Source organism: Spermophilus citellus (genome assembly GCF_964194105.1).
Source record: "Spermophilus citellus genome assembly, chromosome: 7".
Taxonomy (NCBI): Eukaryota; Metazoa; Chordata; class Mammalia; order Rodentia; family Sciuridae; genus Spermophilus; species Spermophilus citellus.
Window position 1 is genome coordinate 50,139,836 of NC_138188.1, and position 20,268 is coordinate 50,160,103.

The window sequence follows — 20,268 nt, forward strand, 5'->3', positions numbered from 1 at the left end:
CTCAGCCCAAGTCCTATTAAGGAAGTCATTACCTGCAACCATACTTTGAAATGTTGACTCTACATTTTTTTCCAGAGTTGCAAACTTTCTTGTCTAATTTCTAGGTCTTTGATATATTCTGAGTTGACTTTTGTGCAGGGTTAAATAGGAATTTAGTCTTATTCTTCTACACATGGATATCCAATTTCCCCAGTACCCTCTGTTTTAAAGGCTGGGTTTTATCCAATGTATGTTCTTGGCACCTTTGTCAAGGATCAGATGAACAGATGTACGGATTCCTCTGTGTCTTCTATTCTGTACCATTGGTCTACATGTCTGTTTTTATGCCAGTAGCATGCAGTTTTTGTTACTATTGCTCTGCAGAGTAATTTGAAGTTGGGTATTGTGATGCCTCCAGCATTGCTTTTTTGGCTTAGAATGACTGTGGCTATCCCTGCATCTTTTATTCTTCCAAATAAATTTTAGGACTATTTTTCCCAGTTTTGTGAATTCTGCCCTTGGTATTTTGATAGTAATTGCACTGTATATAGCTTTTGGTAACATGGCCATTTCAACAGCATTAATTCTACTTATCCATGACATGGGAAGTCTCTTGGTCATTTTTCCAGTGTCTTCTTTAATTTCATCAGTCTTTTAACAGTTTTCATTCTAGAGATCTTTCACCTCTTTGGTGTTGTGTTGCGTTTTGTTTTTTAAATTCCTAACTTTGGGGGGGGGGGGGGGGTTGAGGCTATTGTGAATGGGACTGTTTTCCTGATTTTTTTTCTCAACAGATTTGTTATTGGTGTATAGGGAAACTATTGATTATGTATGTTGATTTTATATCCTGTTGCTCTCAATTTCCAAATAATGAAACTCCACTTAATTGTAAATACAAGAGTATTGACATTCATTTCCTTACCATATAGATATGTCAAATTATTACCTTCTTAACACTTGCAGAAAAATCAGCTACTATTTTTAAAATATTGTTGGTTTCAGGGAAGTCCTTACAAATATAAGGTTCTTCAGCACATATCACTCTGATTGCCAGGCCAGGACCTAGGAAATAACAATAGTATTTAATATAAATTTTTACATTTAATATAAAAACACCAAAAAAATTAAAATTAAAGTGCCATTATTCCAAAAATATAAAATTCTTATAAAATGAAAATCATAAGGGAGCTGGGGTTGTGGCTCAGTGGTAAAGTGCTCACCTAGCACATGTGAGGCGCTGGGTTCAATTCTCAGCACCACATAAAAATAATAAAATAATTATGTCAAACTATGACAAAAAAATGAAAATCATAAATTTTTGTTTTGTTTTTCAGTGTTGGGGATCAAAAGCAGATGCTCATACATGATAGGCAAGTGCTCTGCCACTGAGCTATATCCCTGGCCCAAGTAAAGTTTTTAAAGAATTTAATTTCAGGATTGGAGGTATAGATCAGTAAAAGAGCCCATGCTTAGCATTTGTAAGGTCCTGGGTTCAATACCCAGTTCCAGAAAATAAATTTCAAATCACAAAAATTTTTAATAAAGGAATTCTCTAACATACACAAAATTAAAGAGAACAGTGTAAAGAACCACATGATATTCATTATCCAAATTCAACTACTAAAGAAAAATAGTATGCTCTTTAAAATAAATAATGACAGTGTTTAATTCCAAGAGTTGTTAACCAGTAGTATTTCTAGTTTACCAAATACTTTCTCTTTTTTCTATTTTACTAAATACCAAATACAGGTGATTAAAAAAAAAAAAAGGTACACATGAATCTCATAAAAACTAGATTCTGTTGCTTTTCTACAACAGAAAAAAACATGACTTAAGGTGTCTGGTTGTAGGTGAAACCATAGCAATTAACTATCAATCATCCTTACTCTCATTCCTCAGCTTATTTTAAGTTGTTTTTAAAGCAGCAAAATCCTTTTGCAAGAGAAATTTTATAGGACAGAAAACACAAAATATAAAGTAAATTTGGAGAAAATCAAATGATCCTACATGAAATGACAACCAAGGACACAGGACCACTTGACTACCCTCCACTAACATTAACCAACCATCTTTCACCAGCCTACAAGTTGGGGACTAAAGATGTAAAATTGCTAAGCTTGATAATGTGCTATTCACCACATAGGTTAGACACTTTAATTACTGTTTGTGGAGGCAGTTCAGTGATTAAGAACAGAAACTTTGATGTAAAGACTATTGAGGATATAACCCTGACACTAAACCTTCTATTTTGTGTAACTTAGGGCAAATTAGCCTCATCCCTACTGTCCTCATCTGGAAAACAAGGTAATAAATACTATTTTCTATTGTGAGGATCAAATAAGAATGTTTAAAGTATTTAGCAGAGTGCACAGCACATCAAAAGTACTCATGAAATAGTAGCTATTGCTATGTTTTTAATTAGACCATTCTCCCAACTTACCACCTACACATGACTATAGAAAGCTAAAACTGAGATTTCAAGACTTGCCCAAGCTCAAAACAAAAATAGGTTAAGACTCTCAGTCCTAACAAATACCTCTAATGTTTTTTTGTGATGACAGTCAAATGACTATCTAGAATTTTGTTATTATTCATGAATTAGTTACACAGAGCATTGTGCAAAGAGCTTTGCAGGTGAATGAAGCAGTCCAACCATTCAGACAATTCAGACATGGATAATAATGTAAGAGCACCAAGCCAGCCACAGTGGCATATGCCTATCATCCTAGCTGCCAGCCTGGGAAACATGATGAGAATCAAGTTTATTTTCACTTCTGTAGTACACATCAGGATATATCGTATGAAGAACATATAAATCCTACCTCAACCATTAAGAATCGAGTGGCAATGTTATTAAAATATGCTGGACTCCCAAGGATCATTTAATATCTAAATACAAATATAGTAGAAAATGAGAATTTAATAAAATAAATTTAGTAGATATGCAACAGAATTTGTTCTCAATCCTTTTCTTCCTCATATTAAAAACTCCTCAAAATGATAAATTATTCAAAATTGATTTTTCTTTATCATGAAGATCTAAAGACAAATCAAATAAAATCAATTCTGTTTTTTACCTGGAAATGGATGTCTGGAAACTAAATCTTCTGGAAGTCCAAGTTCTCTGCCTAAAATTCTCACTTCATCTTTATGAAAATCTTTCAGAGGTTCTATTACTTTTCCCTAAAGGAAGGTGGAAAAGCCAGTCAACATAGTTAGGAATCAAAATGAGACAGAAAACAATGGGAAATAAGTAAATAGTGTTCCTGTTGGCATTTTCCTTAGCTTAAAGCATTGTCTTTAAAAACACATCTTTTCAACTGGTGATGTAGTTCAAAGGTAGAGCACCTGCCCAGCATATGCAAGAACCTGGGTTAAATTCCTAGCACCACAAAAACAAACAAAAACATTCACTTCTTAAAGTATTTCCTCCTATGTGCATACAAGGAATCAGATGAATATTTCAGTGGTATATGTACTTTTCTCTAAAATACATTAAAACTTAAAATATTTAAAATAAAAATCACACACCTACCATCACTCATCTTGCCCTCAAGGCAAATAGAAAATATCACACAATATTTCAGTATTAAAATCCTCTAAATGAAGCTGGACACAGTGGTGTACACCTATAATCCCAGCAGCTCCGGAGGCTGAGGCAGGAGGATCTTGAGTTCAAAGCCAGCCTCAGCAAAAGCGAGGCGCTAAGCAACTCAGTGAGACCCTGTCGCTAAATAAAACACAAAATAGGGGTCACATCATCCTGTGCAGGACTCAGGCTCACAGCAGGCCTAGGTCCATCCCCTCTACCGGTGGGGCAGACACCCACCGGGGCCCAGCCTCTGACACAGGACTGCCCCTTCCGACCAGCAGACAACTGTGGGAGGTTCAAGCCTTAACACAGGCTCAAGACTACCACAGGAGCCCAGGCCTGGCCCAGATCTACCCACACAGACTTGCACAGGACCCAGGTCCAGGTGTGCATTTATTTATGGCCTGATTTTCTAATGAAGAAAACCTGATTGGCAGAAGCCCTTATTGCATTTTAAAAATACAAATCAAGTTGTGTCACAGCAGGTCAGTGGGCTCAATTTAAATGCTTTTCTTTCTTTCTTTCTTTTTTGAAAGATAACACAGATATTTTTATTTTTCTTATTTTTAACTAATGTAAAAGAAAACTTGCTTCAATTACTAATGATGACAATGTATTGTAATAACCAAGCTGTTTAAAAAAAATTACAAAATAGGGCTGGGGATGTGGCTCAGTAGCCGAGTGCCCAAATTCAATCCCCATTACTGCCTCCCCACCCAAAATTCTCCAAATGATAAGATGAAACATCAACTCACAAAATGGGAGTATATATCTAATTTAAAGACTCATAACTGGGATATATATAAGGAACACTTACAAATCAATAACTTCAAAAAGGTCAACTAAAAATGAACAGACATTTCTTCAGGATACATAAACGACCAATATACCCATGAAAAAGTATTTAACATCATCAGCAACTGGAGATATACAAATCAAAATCACAATTAGGTACCAATTCACACCCACTGGGATAACTAAAATCAAAAGCAACCACCCATGGCTACCACCAAAAGAACAGAAAATAAAAAATGTTGGTGATTATGTGGAGAAACTGGGAACCTTCCATAATATTAGTTTGACTGAAAAATGGGATAAATGCTATGGAAAATAGTATGGAGGTCCCTCAATAAAGTTAAAAATATGACTATCATGATCCAGTAATCTCGATTCTGGGTATACGTGCAAAACAACTGCATGTACATGTATGTGTTCAAATGGCACATTAACTGATAATATTTGACAGATGGAGTAACCCAGATAACCACCAATGAATAAATAGATAAACAGAATGTAGCACCTGCACACAATGTGTGTTATTCAGATGCAAAGAGGAAGATGATGCTGTTGTGTCCCACGTGGATAAACCTTAAGAACATTATGCCAGTTCTGCAGGACAAAGAAGTTCCACAGATCCGATTCACAATAATATGAATGTACTTAACTCTACTGAAATGTATTTGAAAATGGTTAAGATGGTAGATTTTATGTATTTTTATCACACACACACAAAAAGACATTTAAGAACAAATCTTGGTGAGGATATGGAGAAACTGGGACCCTCACACACTGCCAGGGAGAAGGTAAAATGGAACAGCCATTGGATAGCAGCCTGGCAGTTCATCAGAACGAGGAACAGAGTTACCACATGACCTAGCAATTGTACTCCTGGGCACACCCTAAAAAAAATAAAATATACATTCACCAAAATCTGTACACAGCATCATTTTAACACTAAAAGGTGGAAATGACCCAAAGGTCCACCAGCTGATGAATGAATAAATGCAATTCTACATGATGAATATTAGCAATGAAAATAAAGTTCTCAAAATAAAAATAATGAAAATAAACCTTGAAAATATAATGTAAGTGAAAGAAGCCAACCACAGAAGATTGCATATTGTATGATCTGATTAGACAAAACATCCAGAAAGGACGAAACTGTAGAGACAGAAAATAAATTTGTGGTTGTCTAGAGCAGGCAAGAGGGGTCAGGGGAATGGTTCAGGCAGAATTCAGGTCAACTGCTGAGTATGAGGTTTCTTTGGGGGGTAGCAAAAATGTTCTAAAATCAGATTGTAGTGATGATTGTTGTACAACCCTGTGAGAACTGGGAGGGAAGAAGGACGGGGAGGAGGCAGAGAAGGTACCGGCATCACTGTAAGTCAAGAGTCCTCTCAACCTTACCTCTTCTCTCAACTTTCTGATGAGCTCTGTGTCATTGTGATGGGTTTTGATGAGCTCAGCTTTGCCACTGGCAACAAGGGATGCACTTTCAATTAGATCAGGTCGTAAAGTACCTTGGGCAAGGAAAACCTCCTCTGGCTTCAGATTCATCTCTCCAATTACCTCATTGGCAATCTATAACCAAGAAGAGTGAAACAGCCTTACAGATGAATCTTCTTAAAAAGATAGCAACATTTTATACTTAAGCTGAATGATTCGGTCTTTTGCAATACCAACCAGGATATTAAATTCACCAGCCTTTAAGAACATATGCTTCATCATTCAAAAGGTATGTGAACTTCAGGAGCTTGAAATCTAGCTAGAGATACCCAATAAATTAAAATCCAATATCACCTGAAAACATCTATTTTTAAATTTTAAACAATAACCTGGCAACATACATGTTTTTAAACATCACAGTTTCTAATAATTTGTAAAAACAATATGTAAAAGTCTCAGCGACAGAAATAGACATCCAAAATTAGCAATATTTTTATCCGACACAATGACAAAAAAACAAAACACCAAAAAACTAGAACAAATACCAAGATCCACATAAAAAATAGCCCAGGGACACAAAAAAAGAAAGGTACCTTAACAAAAGTGTCGCCAATGATTTTTCTTTTCTCCTCAGGACTTGTAGTCATATTTAATGTTTTGCTAATTCTTTTTCGAGGGGTCCTGTCTTCATCTGATATTGGTAAAGTAGTTGTTCCATTGTAGAAGGAATGAGCAGCATTAATCACTGAGGGAGAGGAGATAAGTGTTTTAACCAAGAGACTAAAAATTATAAGGAACAAGTTAAACAACATAAAACCTAGGTTGCTCCTCTGATCTCCCCTAAACCTGCCTATTTGTTCAAGAACTTTCAAGCGGGGGCTGGAGTTGTGGCTCAATGGCAGAGCGTGTGCCCTTCAATGTGTGAGGCCCTGGGTTCGATCCTCAGCACCATATAAAAATAAATAAAGGTATTGTGCCCATCTACAACTAAAAAAATATTTTAAAAAAGAGCTATCAAGCCAGCCAGGCACAGTAGTGACCACCTGTAATCCCAGCAGCTCAGGAAGCTGAGGCAGGAGGGTTACCAGTTGGGAGGCCAGATGAGGCAACTTAGCAAAACCCTGTCTCTAAATAAAAAAATAAAAAGGTTTGGGGATATACCTCAGTGGTAGAGCACCCCTGGGTTCAATCCCCAGTACCAGAAAGAAGAGAATAAAGGGGGAGGGCACAGCTCCATAGCAGGAGTAAAAACAGAAGCAAGCCACACAGGCCTCATCAATGAATCTGTGGGTCTTTCCCTTTCGTTGGTCCCTTACCCAAGCAAAAACACCTCCAAACTCCTGTTTACCAGCCTTCCAGCTGTGGAACACAGGATGTGCTAGGAAGCAATCAGTCTTCAGCATACATATTTTTACTTAAACCTCTTCACAGTACTATACCCAGTACACCAAGCCAGAGAAAAAAAATCCAGTCTTCCAACAGGGAAGGAAAGCAATACTTTGCTCCTATATTCAGGAAAATGATGTACTTCTCATATTTTCAATGAACTACTACTTAGGCTCATCCAGAGACCTGTGTCCCAAAGAAGCCCAAGGCTTCCAACTCCTGAGCCTCCCCAAAGTCAATAGTGCTGAGAGCCATAGCTGAGTTGGAATGATGCATGGCATTTTTGCCAGAAAGGAGTGGTTGAGAGGTGATGCCAGCAAGCTATTGAGATGATGATGATTATGTTAAGCTGTGTATTCAATTGTACATTAGACCCCTTCTGTCCGCCTCAGCCTGCTACTTTGGAGTTCTCTCAGGGATTCCTGGAGAGTTCCCATTGGTTGGGGAAGTGCCGGAGGAGGGATTTTCCAGTTGGTGTGTAGTGTGTCCTGGGCCACTTGCGTGGCGGGAGTTCAGAAATAAAGTTTGTTCCTGCTGGGCTCGTGATTTGTGCCCAGCCAGACTGCGGCACAATAGCACAGACCTGCTTGCTTTTGTTGTAGGTTTTCCCCCATATTCTCCCCCGGGACTCTGAATTCCTCATACTACTACACCAACCACTAAGGACAGGTTTGTGTGGGTTATTAAAACTTCTACAATTTGAAGACCCTCTTCAAGAAAGAGAATAATAAATAAGATACCTTAAATATCACAAGTCACACTAGAAAGGCTAACAAGAGCTTGGATGCACACAGAAATAATTAGAAATCATATATATACCACTAAATCCAAACTAAATATATCTCCAGCTCAATGTTTTCTTAGCCTGATCCCAAAAGGCCTATAGCCAGCCATGTCTGTACCACCCACCAGAGAATAAATTTGAATGGACAGAGATAATAAAGTCAACCAAATACAAATTACTAAAATATTTGCCAATTTCACAAAAACATGGTCCTGTGAAGATGCTGCTGGGGTTCTCCGCAGGATTTTCCAAGAGGGCTGACTAGTCAGGGCCTCTCAAGCTTAACTCCCTTTCGCTTAGCTGAGGAAATCCAGCAAAGCCTGTTTTCTACAGTCCAACAAATCCTGTCTGCTATACCTATTCCTTATCTTGCAACACTTGAACTTGCTTTATGTTTACACCGCTATTTTAGTGAATTTCGAAAAGATAAAATTATGAAAAACCTTTTTTGAAAAGTTTTTAAAAGAAAAAATTATTAAGTAGACTGTCTACTTCATACTTACCTACAAGTCTTCATTTTACACTCAACCTTTTGCCTTCAATTCTAATTAATTAAACAATATTTACAATTTGTATTATTAAACCTCTGAACTCATTTCACTGTAACCATCAATAATACCTTTGAGTATAAATGATATCCACAAATGTCAATATCACTAAGGACTAGAAGTCTACTGGTGGTTACGATTGCCCTTTAAAAGTATGAGAGACTGTGGATTTTTTTTTTAAATATCTTTTTAGTTGTAGATGGACACAATACCTTTATTTTATTTGTTTATTTGTATGTGGTGCCGGGGATCGAACCCAGTGCTTCACTCATGCTAGGCAAGCACTATACCACTGAGCCACAACCCCGGCCCCCCCCCCCTTTTTTTTAAGATGAGGTCTTCCTATGTTTGCCCAAGCTGGATCCAAACTCCTGGGCTCAAGTGATCCTCCTACCTCAGCCTCCTAAGTAGCTCACACTACAGGTACATATCACAGTGCCCGGATGACTACACACCTAAATCCTTCTTCTCTGTACGAGCCTTCCTGTTTGCAAAATAATCTGTGTATTTGTACCTGTTGTAGGAGGGCTTGGGCATTCTCGTGCAAGAATAACAATACAAAATCATTTGGGGAAATATAATTTACGACTAGAGAACAGAATGACAGTTACAAAATGGTTAACTTACCCATTTAGCATAACTAGTAGAAATCAACACTTCTGAAAATTTATACAGGGAACACTCTTGAACCAGAGGTAATTATAATATAGAAATACGAAACATTTTCAACTTCGAGCTTATGGGAAAACTACAACTGGTTAAGGCAATGTGCTCCGTTAAGCACAAAGCTTAATCCCATTAAACAAATCCCGACAGGTAAATTCACTTTTCTTTGGCCCATTAATACCTTTGACCTGAATCCCAAGCTTTTTGAGGGCTTCCTCCACAGACTGGCTTTCTCGTTTCCTCATGAAGCCATTATCAATGTGCACAGCAATGACTTGATCTTGGTTCAACGCACGATTCAGCAAAGCTGTACAAACCGTTGAGTCTACACCACCACTGAGTAAAACCTACAAAGGAAAATAAAGGGGGAAAAAAAAATCAAACTGAGCAAAATAAACAGAAAGAAAATAAACACCATCCCTTCCCCAGATCATCCCTAGAAGCACGGTTTATATTAAAGATATTAACAAACAAGAGCTGACGAGCAATGTAGCATACCCGACTCACCCAGTCAACACCCAAGGCTGTTAAGAAATCCAGCTATGGATTCCAACATCACCCACATAACCATGTAGCATTGTCAGATGATAATTGCTTACCAAGACTTTTGATGTGCCAACTTGCTCTTTGATCTCCCGAATGCATTCACGTTCTCTGTTCTGCACAGTGAAGTTCCCACTGCACCCAGCAATATCATAAAGGAAATTCTTCAATATTACTTTCCCATTTTCTGTAAGGCCAACTTCAGGATGAAACTGTGCTCCGTATAATTTTTTAGACTCATTTGCTATACCTTTATAGAAAAAATAATCACAAATTTTTTTTCAGGTTGCAAAGACTCAACCGATACCCATAATTCATCCTCAAAATCTCTCTAAAAATGTTTAAACTAATGTACTTTACTGGACTTTTATAGTTACATGGAAAGACAAAACACAAAACAAAATAACAATGCCACAATCTTTAAGGTTTTTTTTCTTTAATATAACAATAAGCTATAGTACACTGCAATGAGTCTTCAAGATTATTTCACAGTACTGTCACTTCTCCACCAATACTTTATTTTTTTAATATTTTTTTTAGTTGTAGTTGGATACAACACTTTTCCTTCAACCATGTATTTTTATGAGGTGCTGAGGATCGAATCCAGGGCCTCACACACACTAGGTGAGCGCTCTACCACTGAGTCACAATCCCAGCCCCTCCATCAATACTTTAATTGTCATGCAGTTAATGCAATAACTTAATTTTGGTTCTTAGTCCCATATGGCTTTCACATATAATGTGCAATGGCCAATTTCTTATATAAATGGAATCTCACACAATTAGCATTTCAAAACACTTTAAGTGTTTCTCTTAAATGCCATTCCAGTGTCAGTCCTTCCCCCACTCTTCCCCTCATTGCACTGTCACCTTGAAATTAGATCAAGTCTTTCCTTTGTTCAAAGCCTCACCTAACTAAAAAGACTGGAAGACTACAATGGGTCAAAAGTCCTGTGCTGTGGACCACAATTACCTAGTCTCTACCTTATACCACTTCTTCCACATTACTGTGCTCTATGTTGTCTTCCTTTTTTTTTTTCCTCCTTGCAGGGGGAGTCGGGGGGTACCAGAGATTGAACTCAGGATCACTTGACCACTGAGCCTCATCCCCAGCCCTATTTTGTATTTTATTTAGAGACAGGGTCTCACTGAGTTGCTTGGCACCTCGCTTTTGCTGAAGCTGGCTTTGAACTTGTGATCCTCCTACCTCAGCCTCCTGAGCTGCTAGGATTACAGGTGTGTACAATCTCACCTGGCTGCTCTATGTTGTATTAAATGTGGTCCCATCCCAGGGCCTCTCTACTACTATTTCTTCCTTCATCAGATATCAAGAGTGGTCACTTCATCTTCTTCAGGTCCATTATGTCTTATAGGAATACCTTCTCTGAACATCCTAGATAAAACAGTCATGTGCAAGCCAGGGGTGGTGGCACATGCTTGGAATCCCAGCTTCTTAGGAGGCTGAGGCAGGAGGATCTCAATTTCTTAGTGCTTCAGCAAAAGTGAGGCACTAAGCAACTCAATGAGACCCTGTCTCTAAATTTATTACAAAAAATAGGGCTGGGGATGTGGCTCAGTGGTTGAGTGTCCCTGTGTTCAATCCCCCCACCCACATTAAAAAAACCAGTACCATTCCTAATCACCTTCTGCAACACCCCCCCCCACACCTGTTTTCGATGTTCATACTATCTAACAGCTCACCTATTCTGCACTGTGTTGTCTACCCTCCCCACTCCCCAGGTTTCTGCCCATTTTGTTAATTCCTGATCCTTGACACCTAGAATGTGCCTGACACAAAATAGGTAGTCAAATCTGTTAAATGAATAAAAACACTGAGCCCACCCTCCACTGTACAGCTTTTACATGAAGAGGACAACTGTTCCTGATCACTCCTCTGCTAAAGTATGAGTTCTTTGAGTAAGTGCAGGCAGATTACTCGACTCAGTTCATCCATGACAAATCATTTCTCAATTTATCAATTAGGTTTGATAACTCAAACAAAAAGAGCTTCATTGGGCTGGGACTGGGGCCTAGTGTAGAGCACCTGCCTAGCACGTGGGGTCCTCAGCACCACATAAATAAATAAAATAAAGGTACCATATCTGTCTACAACTAAAACTACACATATATATAAAAAGAGCTTTACTGATAAACCCATTTTTTTTCTTTTACTGATTTCCAGGGATATCAGTGATTATTTATATAACAATTTTTAAGTAAGCAAATCCAAACTCTGAACTGCCAAAATCCCTCTTCCTCAAAAAAAGTCGAGCATGAAAATAGTTTCTAGAAAGGACAAAACACTGAATTGAGTATGAAGACTTGAGGGACACATAGGGTTCCTGTGTTTTATTAAAGCCCATTAATAACATAAAAACCACCCTTATATGGATACCGCCAAATCTAGGATACACGCTAGATTTGACCCACAGGTCATAGCTGGCCAATCCTGGTTGAGAAAAAAGTCTTGAGTGCTTTGGTATTTTGTAAAAATCTAAGACTTACATTTAAAAGGCATTAAAAACAAGCAACTGTGAAAACAGCATGGAAAGAGGAGAGGCAATGTTTCCTGAGTTATGCAATACAGTGATCTATATTTGAAAAGCTTCTACTAGGACACCTTTGTCAAAATGTTTTAAAGTAAGCTAATGTGATTTCTGGATAGTTCTTCCAATATTAAATTCCCTACTAATTAACAGTTTATCTTGCCACATCTGCAATATCTTTAAAAAATAAGATCAAAGAGGACAACACACAGAAACATATGCATACTCTGCAGATATGTAGATGAGATCTACAAATGTAGATTTCTACCTGCTACAATGTTCCCAGAACGTGCCACAACCTTAAATCCATCAGCTACTTTGTCAACACTATCTCCATGAGTAAGCAGAACAATTTCTTCCTTTTGAAGGCCCCTAAACATAAAAAAGTAAAACATCACGAATCTCAATTAAAAGTGATTAACAGACTCTTTTGCTTTAGAAATGACATGCGTGGATCAAGAAAATAGATGTAAGTATATATACAGTGCAACACAGTTGGAATTCAAATTTATTACATATAAGGCAAATAAAGGATATCAAATCTTAACAAAAAACTAAAAAGGAAATCCATAAAAACAGAATATGTGAAATGGTAGTTTAACCACACACAAAATAATTTCTGGAGTCTATGAAACAAAAATTTCAACATTACAACACAATAAGAGAAATATTTCAAAGACCTTCATGCTTCACTCAGTAGCATGGTAGTCGTACCAAGAATGACAGTACTAACACTGATACTGCTATCCTACAGCTGTATGTAAATACAAATATATGTGTATTGTCAGTTTAAAAAAAAACATAACTATTGTAATCAGTAATCTAAATGTTCAGCTTAAGAGTAATGAGATTAAAAAAAATAGAGTTAGATAAAAACTATAATCTGTCATTTTAATTAGAAATTATATATACTGATAATTTTCTCTTTCTAAAAGAAAACAAACTGTGTCACTCCATTCATTGAAAAGTCCTACAAACAGTAACAAACTTGTAGCAACATGGACCTCCAGTGCCAAGTGAATCAGGGACAATTAAGGTGGGAGGAGCTACTATAGATAAAGAGACTTACATAACATTATACACATATAATGTGTAGATTTTCTCTGGACCCTGAGTTAGACAGACCAATATGAAAAGATACTGCTTACATTACAGGAAAATTTGAATGAGGACTTGGTATTAAATAATGGTAGGGAACAGCAAATGAACCAGAAAGACAGTAAAAAAGATCTCTTAATTTATGTATAAAACTTCTTGTGCCGGCACAAAGCATAGAAAATCCAAAAACAAAGAGACTAAAATATAAGTGTCTGGTCTTTTAAAAAAACAATGAAAATTCAAGCCAATCAATGATTTGAGGAAACTTGTAAGCAGCTCATTCACTTTTGGATGGGTGGGGCCGGGGAGAGAAAGGCGGGTTGAACCCAAGACCCTGCGCATGTCAAGCACACACTCCCCTCACCAACAAGCTGCACCAGCAGCCATCATTCATCAAGTTTTAAATAGATTAGAACTACAGCAATCTTATCACCTAGCAACAAAACCAAATGCATTCATCGAATTAAAAAGACTATACCCAGGCCACAGTTCTGCCTCCACATAAAGAAGGTGAAGGAGGAATAAAGAGTCCGAAAATTGAATGGCTTGTTAAGAATCAAGAAACAAAGGAGTGCATGCCTGGGGCGGTGGCATATGCCTGTAATCCCAGCAGCTCAGGAGGCTAAGGCAGGAGGATGATGAGTTCAAGGCACTAAGAAACTCAGCAAGGCCTTGTCTATAAATAAAATGTAACAGAGGGCTGGGGATTTGGCTCAGTGGCTAAACACCCCTGGGTTCAATCCCAGATACCAAAAAAATTAGGGGGTGGGGGGGTGGGGGAGGAGTGCAGAAGGAGGTTTGTGCCTGCATACAGTAGACCCAGGACAGTTTAAGTCATGACTCACTTGCCACATGTGGCACACTAACATATAAGATCCACAAATGCTGGCATCACATGACAAGGTGCTAAACCACACAGGTGCCTTGAGGTCACTTCCTAAATATTCTTCTTAGTCCTAACTAGCTTCCGGCTAGCCTGTGCTGCCTTGACATGCACCTGGGAGGCACACACAGCAAGCACAGGGGCTGCAGAATTTGAATTACACAGTCTCCAATTTTGAACAACAATAATATCAACTTTTTAGTTAATCTACAACCGTTATTCTTCTAAAAATACCTGAACAATGAGCATGTATTGTCCACACTGATGTTGAAGACTCCATCTTCTCTAACACTTTTTTTGTGCACCGTACCTCCAAATACCTTATTCATCATCTATTCAAAGAGAAAATTAATTGATGTTAATGTGAAAAGAAAAACACTCATTGTTATGCTGATTTAATCATTTATATTCTGTTTTCCAGATTATTGTTATATTTGTACCCCCAAAATACAGGGAGTTTGATAAATGTAGATAACTTTATATTTTACATATAATTATATAGTCATTAAAAAGCATGATTATAACAAAATTGGATTAGAAATTTGACCTGAGGTTAATTTCTGTTAAACACTGGAAGACTTTCTACTTAGTATACTTTAATTAATTCATCTTTTAAAAATAGTAATTTTGGTATTTAAATCACTTTAATTTAAAAAGTGACTGAAACTGGGGGTGGTGGCTCACATCTGTAATCCCAGCGGCTTGGGAGGCTGAGGCAGGAGGATCACAAGTTCAAAGCCAGCCTCAGCAATGGCGAGGTGCTAAGCAACTCAGTGAGACCCTGTCTAACTAAAACCCAAAACAGGGCTAAGGATGTGGCTCAGTGGTTGAGTGTCCTTAGTTCAATCCCGGGGTCTTAAAAAAAAAAAAAAAAAAAAAAAAGTTACTTCGAGCTGAGAAGAAAAGCAGAAATCACAAATTTAGACAAGTATAAATTCCTCTAAGCTTTTAATTCTTTGGCACCAAAGGAGCCGTCTTAAAGCTACAGGAACTGTACTGCAGATGGGGTCAGCAAGAAAATCCAGCCTTTCAATCAGCCATCTGTTCAAATCCCATACACCTACAGACTTCTTAATTCAAATGGTTTCTTCATTCCACCCTTCCTTATGTTCACCTTATTTTTTTTTTTTTTTTTTTTTTGTATTGAGGATTTAATCCAGGGGTGCTTCACTACTGAGCCACATTCCCAGCCTTTTTTATTTTGAGACAGGATCTCACTAAGTTGCTTAGGGCCTTGCCAAATTGCTGAGGCTTGAATTCAAGATCCTCAGCCTGCCTCAGCCTCCCAAATTGCTGGGATTACAGGGTGTGCCACCATGGTAGACATTCTTTTTATTTTTCCCATATAACCCGAACCCTCCACCCACACTAAACACTCGTAAGATTGTGCAAACCTCAAATCTGCACTGCCAGACTCGCTTCAACTCAGTCTGCCTTCTGCACAGCAGAAGCCTAAGATGGTGGCCTGACACGAGCCACAGATACCTGCCCTCCAAGGTGAGAAAGGCAAAACACAGGCTGACCAGCCCCCCACAAAGAAGCAGGCAGAGAGCTAAGAAAACATTCCTAAAACTCGGAGAGGAGTATTTTTCAAAACCCTTAGCAAATGCTGCCACCTCTATAATCTCTCCTAGGGATTCACACTAAATCTGACCACAATAAAGCTTCAGATTACATCCAGCAGTAAAGGAACACACTTTGTCTAACCTGGGATTTTTCAAACTAAAAACTCAGACATATAAAACTTTCTACAGCAGACTAGTTAACATGCAATTTAGGAAACACTGGTGGTGCCTTTGGGGTTTCTATTTTGTCTCTGGGGAGCAGACATAGAGTCTCTCTGCTTCCTGGGTGCTACTTCTGGAGCTGCTTTCCTCCACCACACCCTTCTGCCATCATGTGTTGTCCCACCTAAGACACAGAGCAATGGAAGTGACTGAACTCTGAAACCAAGAGTCAAACTTTTCCTCTTCTAAGTTGTTCTTGTCAGGTCTTTTGGTCAAAGACAAAAAGCTGACTTATTTAATTTTTGCTTTCACCTCTCATTTTCCCCATTCTCTAATCTAGTCATTGAAACTAGTAAAATTGTCTGCAGGTCTCTTCACAGTCCAGGGGCCTATTAAAGTTTATGGCCCACAGCTGTCCTTTAACTTTGCTGAATGAGAATGAATACTTTCTTCTTTAGCATCAATAAACCTCATTGTACTTCTGCCTCCCATAATTTGCAACTATAATTAGAAGACAATTGAAAAACCAAAATAACTAAGACTGTTGGAACTCTACATAACTCAGGAGTCTCAGGAATTCCTACAAAGCCCAGGGCTTGCAACAGCACTTAAAACTGTTCTACTTGGCAAAAAGCTTTTGTGCTTCTTTCTGGTTCTTTTTTTTTTTTTTTTTTTTAAAGAGAGAGTGAGAGAAGAGAGAGAGAGATTTTTTAATATTTATTTTTTTTAGTTCTCGGCGGACACAACATCTTTGTTGGTATGTGGTGCTGAGGATGGAACCCGGGTCGCACGCATTCCAGGCGAGCGTGCTACCGCTTGAGCCACATCCCCAGCCCCTTCTTTCTGGTTCTGTTACTCAGGACTAAAGGGACAGAGGGCAAGCAACCAGGAAAGTGTGTATTTGGAGGAGCAGGGAAACTATGTACACTAAAAAGTACTTTGTAGTTATATTTAGGTTTTAATATTCTGACTTTTTTTTTTTTTTTAGAGAGAGAGAGAGAGAGAGAGAGAGAGAGAGAGAGAATTTTTTTTAATATTTATTTTTTAGTTCTCGGCGGACACATCTTTGTTGGTATGTGGTGCTGAGGATCGAACCCGGGCCGCACGCATGCCAGGCGAGCGCGCTACCGCTTGAGCCACATCCCCAGCCCCTTAATATTCTGACTTGAAGTATGGATTCCTGAAAACATCAAGGTTTCATCTCAAAGAAACCCTATAGTTCCCCAAGTCTACCACCTAAAATTCAGGTCAGCTCCTCTTCTCTGTCTTAAGACAAAGTTCTACAATAAGGCTCTGAATGGGGGAAAGAAAGGGAGGGAAATTCTAACAACAAAAATAACCGGACAAAGCAGTGCGTCACAGCTGATGGCGCATGCCAAGTTCCAATCCAGCCGGAGAAACAGAGCGAGACCATGCCTCAAAAATAAAAGTGACGGGAAGTTATACTCCTTGTATGCATAATATGTCAAAATACACTCCAGTATCATGTACACCTAAAAAGAATTAAAAAATGAAAAATAAATAAATTTTTAAAATTTAAAAAGTAAAAATGACTGCAGATGTAGCTCACTGATAAAGCTCCCTGGGTTCAAACCCCCAGTATCAAAAAACTAAAACATAATAATGTCATAAAACCTTGTGGGAATATCAAAGAAGCTAAGTGGAGAGGGGAAACAAAATAAATTGCAACTGGATTACAATTCACACAACAAGCAAAAGTTCCATATTCGGCATCTACAAAGAACTCCCACAAGACAATTAAAAAGGCAGTTCAGGGCTGGAGCTGGAGCTCAGTGGCAGAGCACTGGGTTTGATCCTCAGCACCACATAAAAATAAACAAAATAAAGGCATGCTGTTCCGTGTATATAACTACAAAAAATTAAAAAAAAAAAAAAGGCAGTTCAGAGAAATGAGCAAAAGTCACAAATAAGCCTTTACAGTAAAGAGGCAGCATGAGTGGCAAATAAATACACTAATAAGGAGAAATAAGGAAAAGAACATCCGGACTACAATATCTTCCCTAAATGTGCAATACAAAAAAAACTAAGCTCTGGTCATGCCAAGGATTGACAGGGATACAGACAGAAGATATTTTTATATACTACTATAAAAAATGCAAAATTAGAAGATGACCAGGAACACAACTCTGTCCCGTATGTTGAGATGTAGAAATAATTTGTGTTATATTCAAATGAATTCAGTGAAAATGAAATTACAATTAAATGTATTAAAATGAATAAACCTCAAAACTGAAGCTGAAAATACAGGCAGTATGATTTCATGTATATAAAGGTCAATGTACAAAACTAAACATATTATTTAGAGATATAAACATGAATATGGCTATACAGGAAGAGAATGGGGGCTGAGGTTGCAGTTCAGTGGTGGAACACTTGCCTCGCAAGTGTGAGACACTGGGTTCGAACCTTAGCACCACATAAAAATAAACAAAATAAAAGCCAGGCATGGTGGCGCACCCCTGTAATCCCAGCAGCTGAAGAGGCTGAGGCAGCAGCAATGCCAAGGTGCTAAGCAACTCGTGAGACTCTGTCTCTAAATATTTAAATACAAAATAGGGCTGGGGATGTAGCTCAGTGATCGAGTGGCCCTGAGTTCAATCCCCAGTACCAAAGAGAGAAAGAGAGAGAAAGAGGGGGGCGGGGAGGGAGGGGGAAGAGAGAGACAGAATGGGTAAATTTCTGCCCAAAAGCCTAATTCCATTATCATACTATGGAAGCTCAGATAATCATAAAAGACAACATTTTTTTACACATTTAACATCAGCAGGCCTGGCTTCTCTCACCACGACAGAAAAATCTGGTCTTGTAATTATACAGAAAACTGATGTAATGGGGAAGTACTAAGCCACTGTCTCTTACATTAAGGGATCCAATGATCTACACAGATTTCATAACAAGCAGATTTTTTTAAAAAGCCTCATGAATGCCCCCCTTATATAATGTTATAACCCTCCCAACATTCCAGCAGCCATCCCACTTTAATTATCAAGTTGTACTACATAGTTAAAGTGGACCACTCGGGACCCGAGATCAATACATCACAAGCTGGGTGGGACAAAGGCATACAGAAAGAAAACAGCCAATTTCCAATATTCAACTTAATCAGGATGTGAACTCTTCTAAGATTACAGATGGACTTTTCAGAGAACATTAAATTAGAAAAAAAAATAGCGGGTACACAGTGGCACATAGGAATGAGACACAAGGATGGCAAGCTCAAGGCAACCTAGGGAGCCCTGTTGCAATCTTTTTTAAAAAAAGGGCTGGGCACCCCTAGATTGATTTTTCCCATATTACCACCAAAAACAAGGCAGAGGATACTAAATATTTACTATAAAATATTTATTGGCTAGAAGATGATTCAGCAATTTAGCGAGGCCCTAAGCAACTCAGTGGGACCCTGTCTTTAAATAAAATATAAAAAAAGGCTTAGTGGTTAAACACTCCTGGGATCAATCCCTGGTACCAAAAATAAAAATATGGACTGGGGTTGTGGCTCAGCAGTAGAGCCTAGCATGTGTGAGGCCCTGGGTTCGATCCTCAGATCACCACGTAATAAATAAATAAATAAAATGTATTGTGTTCAACTAAAACTAAAAAATAAATCTTGCTTCTGACTTTTTGAAAAAGGCAAAACATGTAACTGTAACATGTCAATTAATAATAAATTACTTTTAGAGACTAGTTTCCTAGCTAACTCAATTTTCAGATGATCTAATGAAGTAAGATACATTGTTAAAAGTTTTCTTAAGTAGATAACCATTTTTCTTATAATCACCAGTAATAACTTTTTGTAAAATTATCAATTTATATTCCTATCCTCTTTGTAAATAAATCTTGATCAATATCATCTCTGTTACGTAAGAATTTCACATGTTACTGACTCATTATTATTTTTCTATCATCCTAACCAATGACATTGAACTTATCTGGTAAACATATACTGTATAAACTTAAAGCAAGCTATATAAAGGCCCAAATCTAGAACACTTTACATCACCAAATGTTGGCAAAAATGTGGCACAGAACTCTCATTTTAAAAAATGAAATGCCTGTTACGAGGACTGGTATGTGAAAAATGTTGCAAAACTTCAAAGATCATGACTTATGAATCAGAGAATTTGTAGGGAAAACAAGCTATACAAATGAGAACATCATGCCAACACATTTAAGGATGGTTCAACCCTATTCCACATGAGAGGAATCATAGCAGAGAGAAATTATACCAATGTAAAAAAAAATGTGACAAAGTCTCCAACAGCTTTTTAC

The 20,268-nt window shown here is 37.9% G+C and overlaps 1 protein-coding gene across 1 annotated transcript in view; it reads right to left on the bottom strand.

Moving 5' to 3' along the window:
• Positions 1-20,268, bottom strand: part of GMPS (guanine monophosphate synthase) — a 51,780-nt gene that overhangs the window by 11,556 nt on the left and 19,956 nt on the right. The window contains exons 4-11 of the mRNA XM_081301442.1: positions 14,486-14,583; positions 12,539-12,642; positions 9,781-9,974; positions 9,363-9,528; positions 6,391-6,542; positions 5,759-5,932; positions 3,057-3,162; positions 926-1,041 (exon numbers count right to left, since the gene is read on the bottom strand). Of these exons, the coding sequence (XP_081157568.1) occupies positions 926-1,041; positions 3,057-3,162; positions 5,759-5,932; positions 6,391-6,542; positions 9,363-9,528; positions 9,781-9,974; positions 12,539-12,642; positions 14,486-14,583 (1,110 nt within the window). The remainder of the gene's footprint in view (positions 1-925; positions 1,042-3,056; positions 3,163-5,758; positions 5,933-6,390; positions 6,543-9,362; positions 9,529-9,780; positions 9,975-12,538; positions 12,643-14,485; positions 14,584-20,268) is intronic.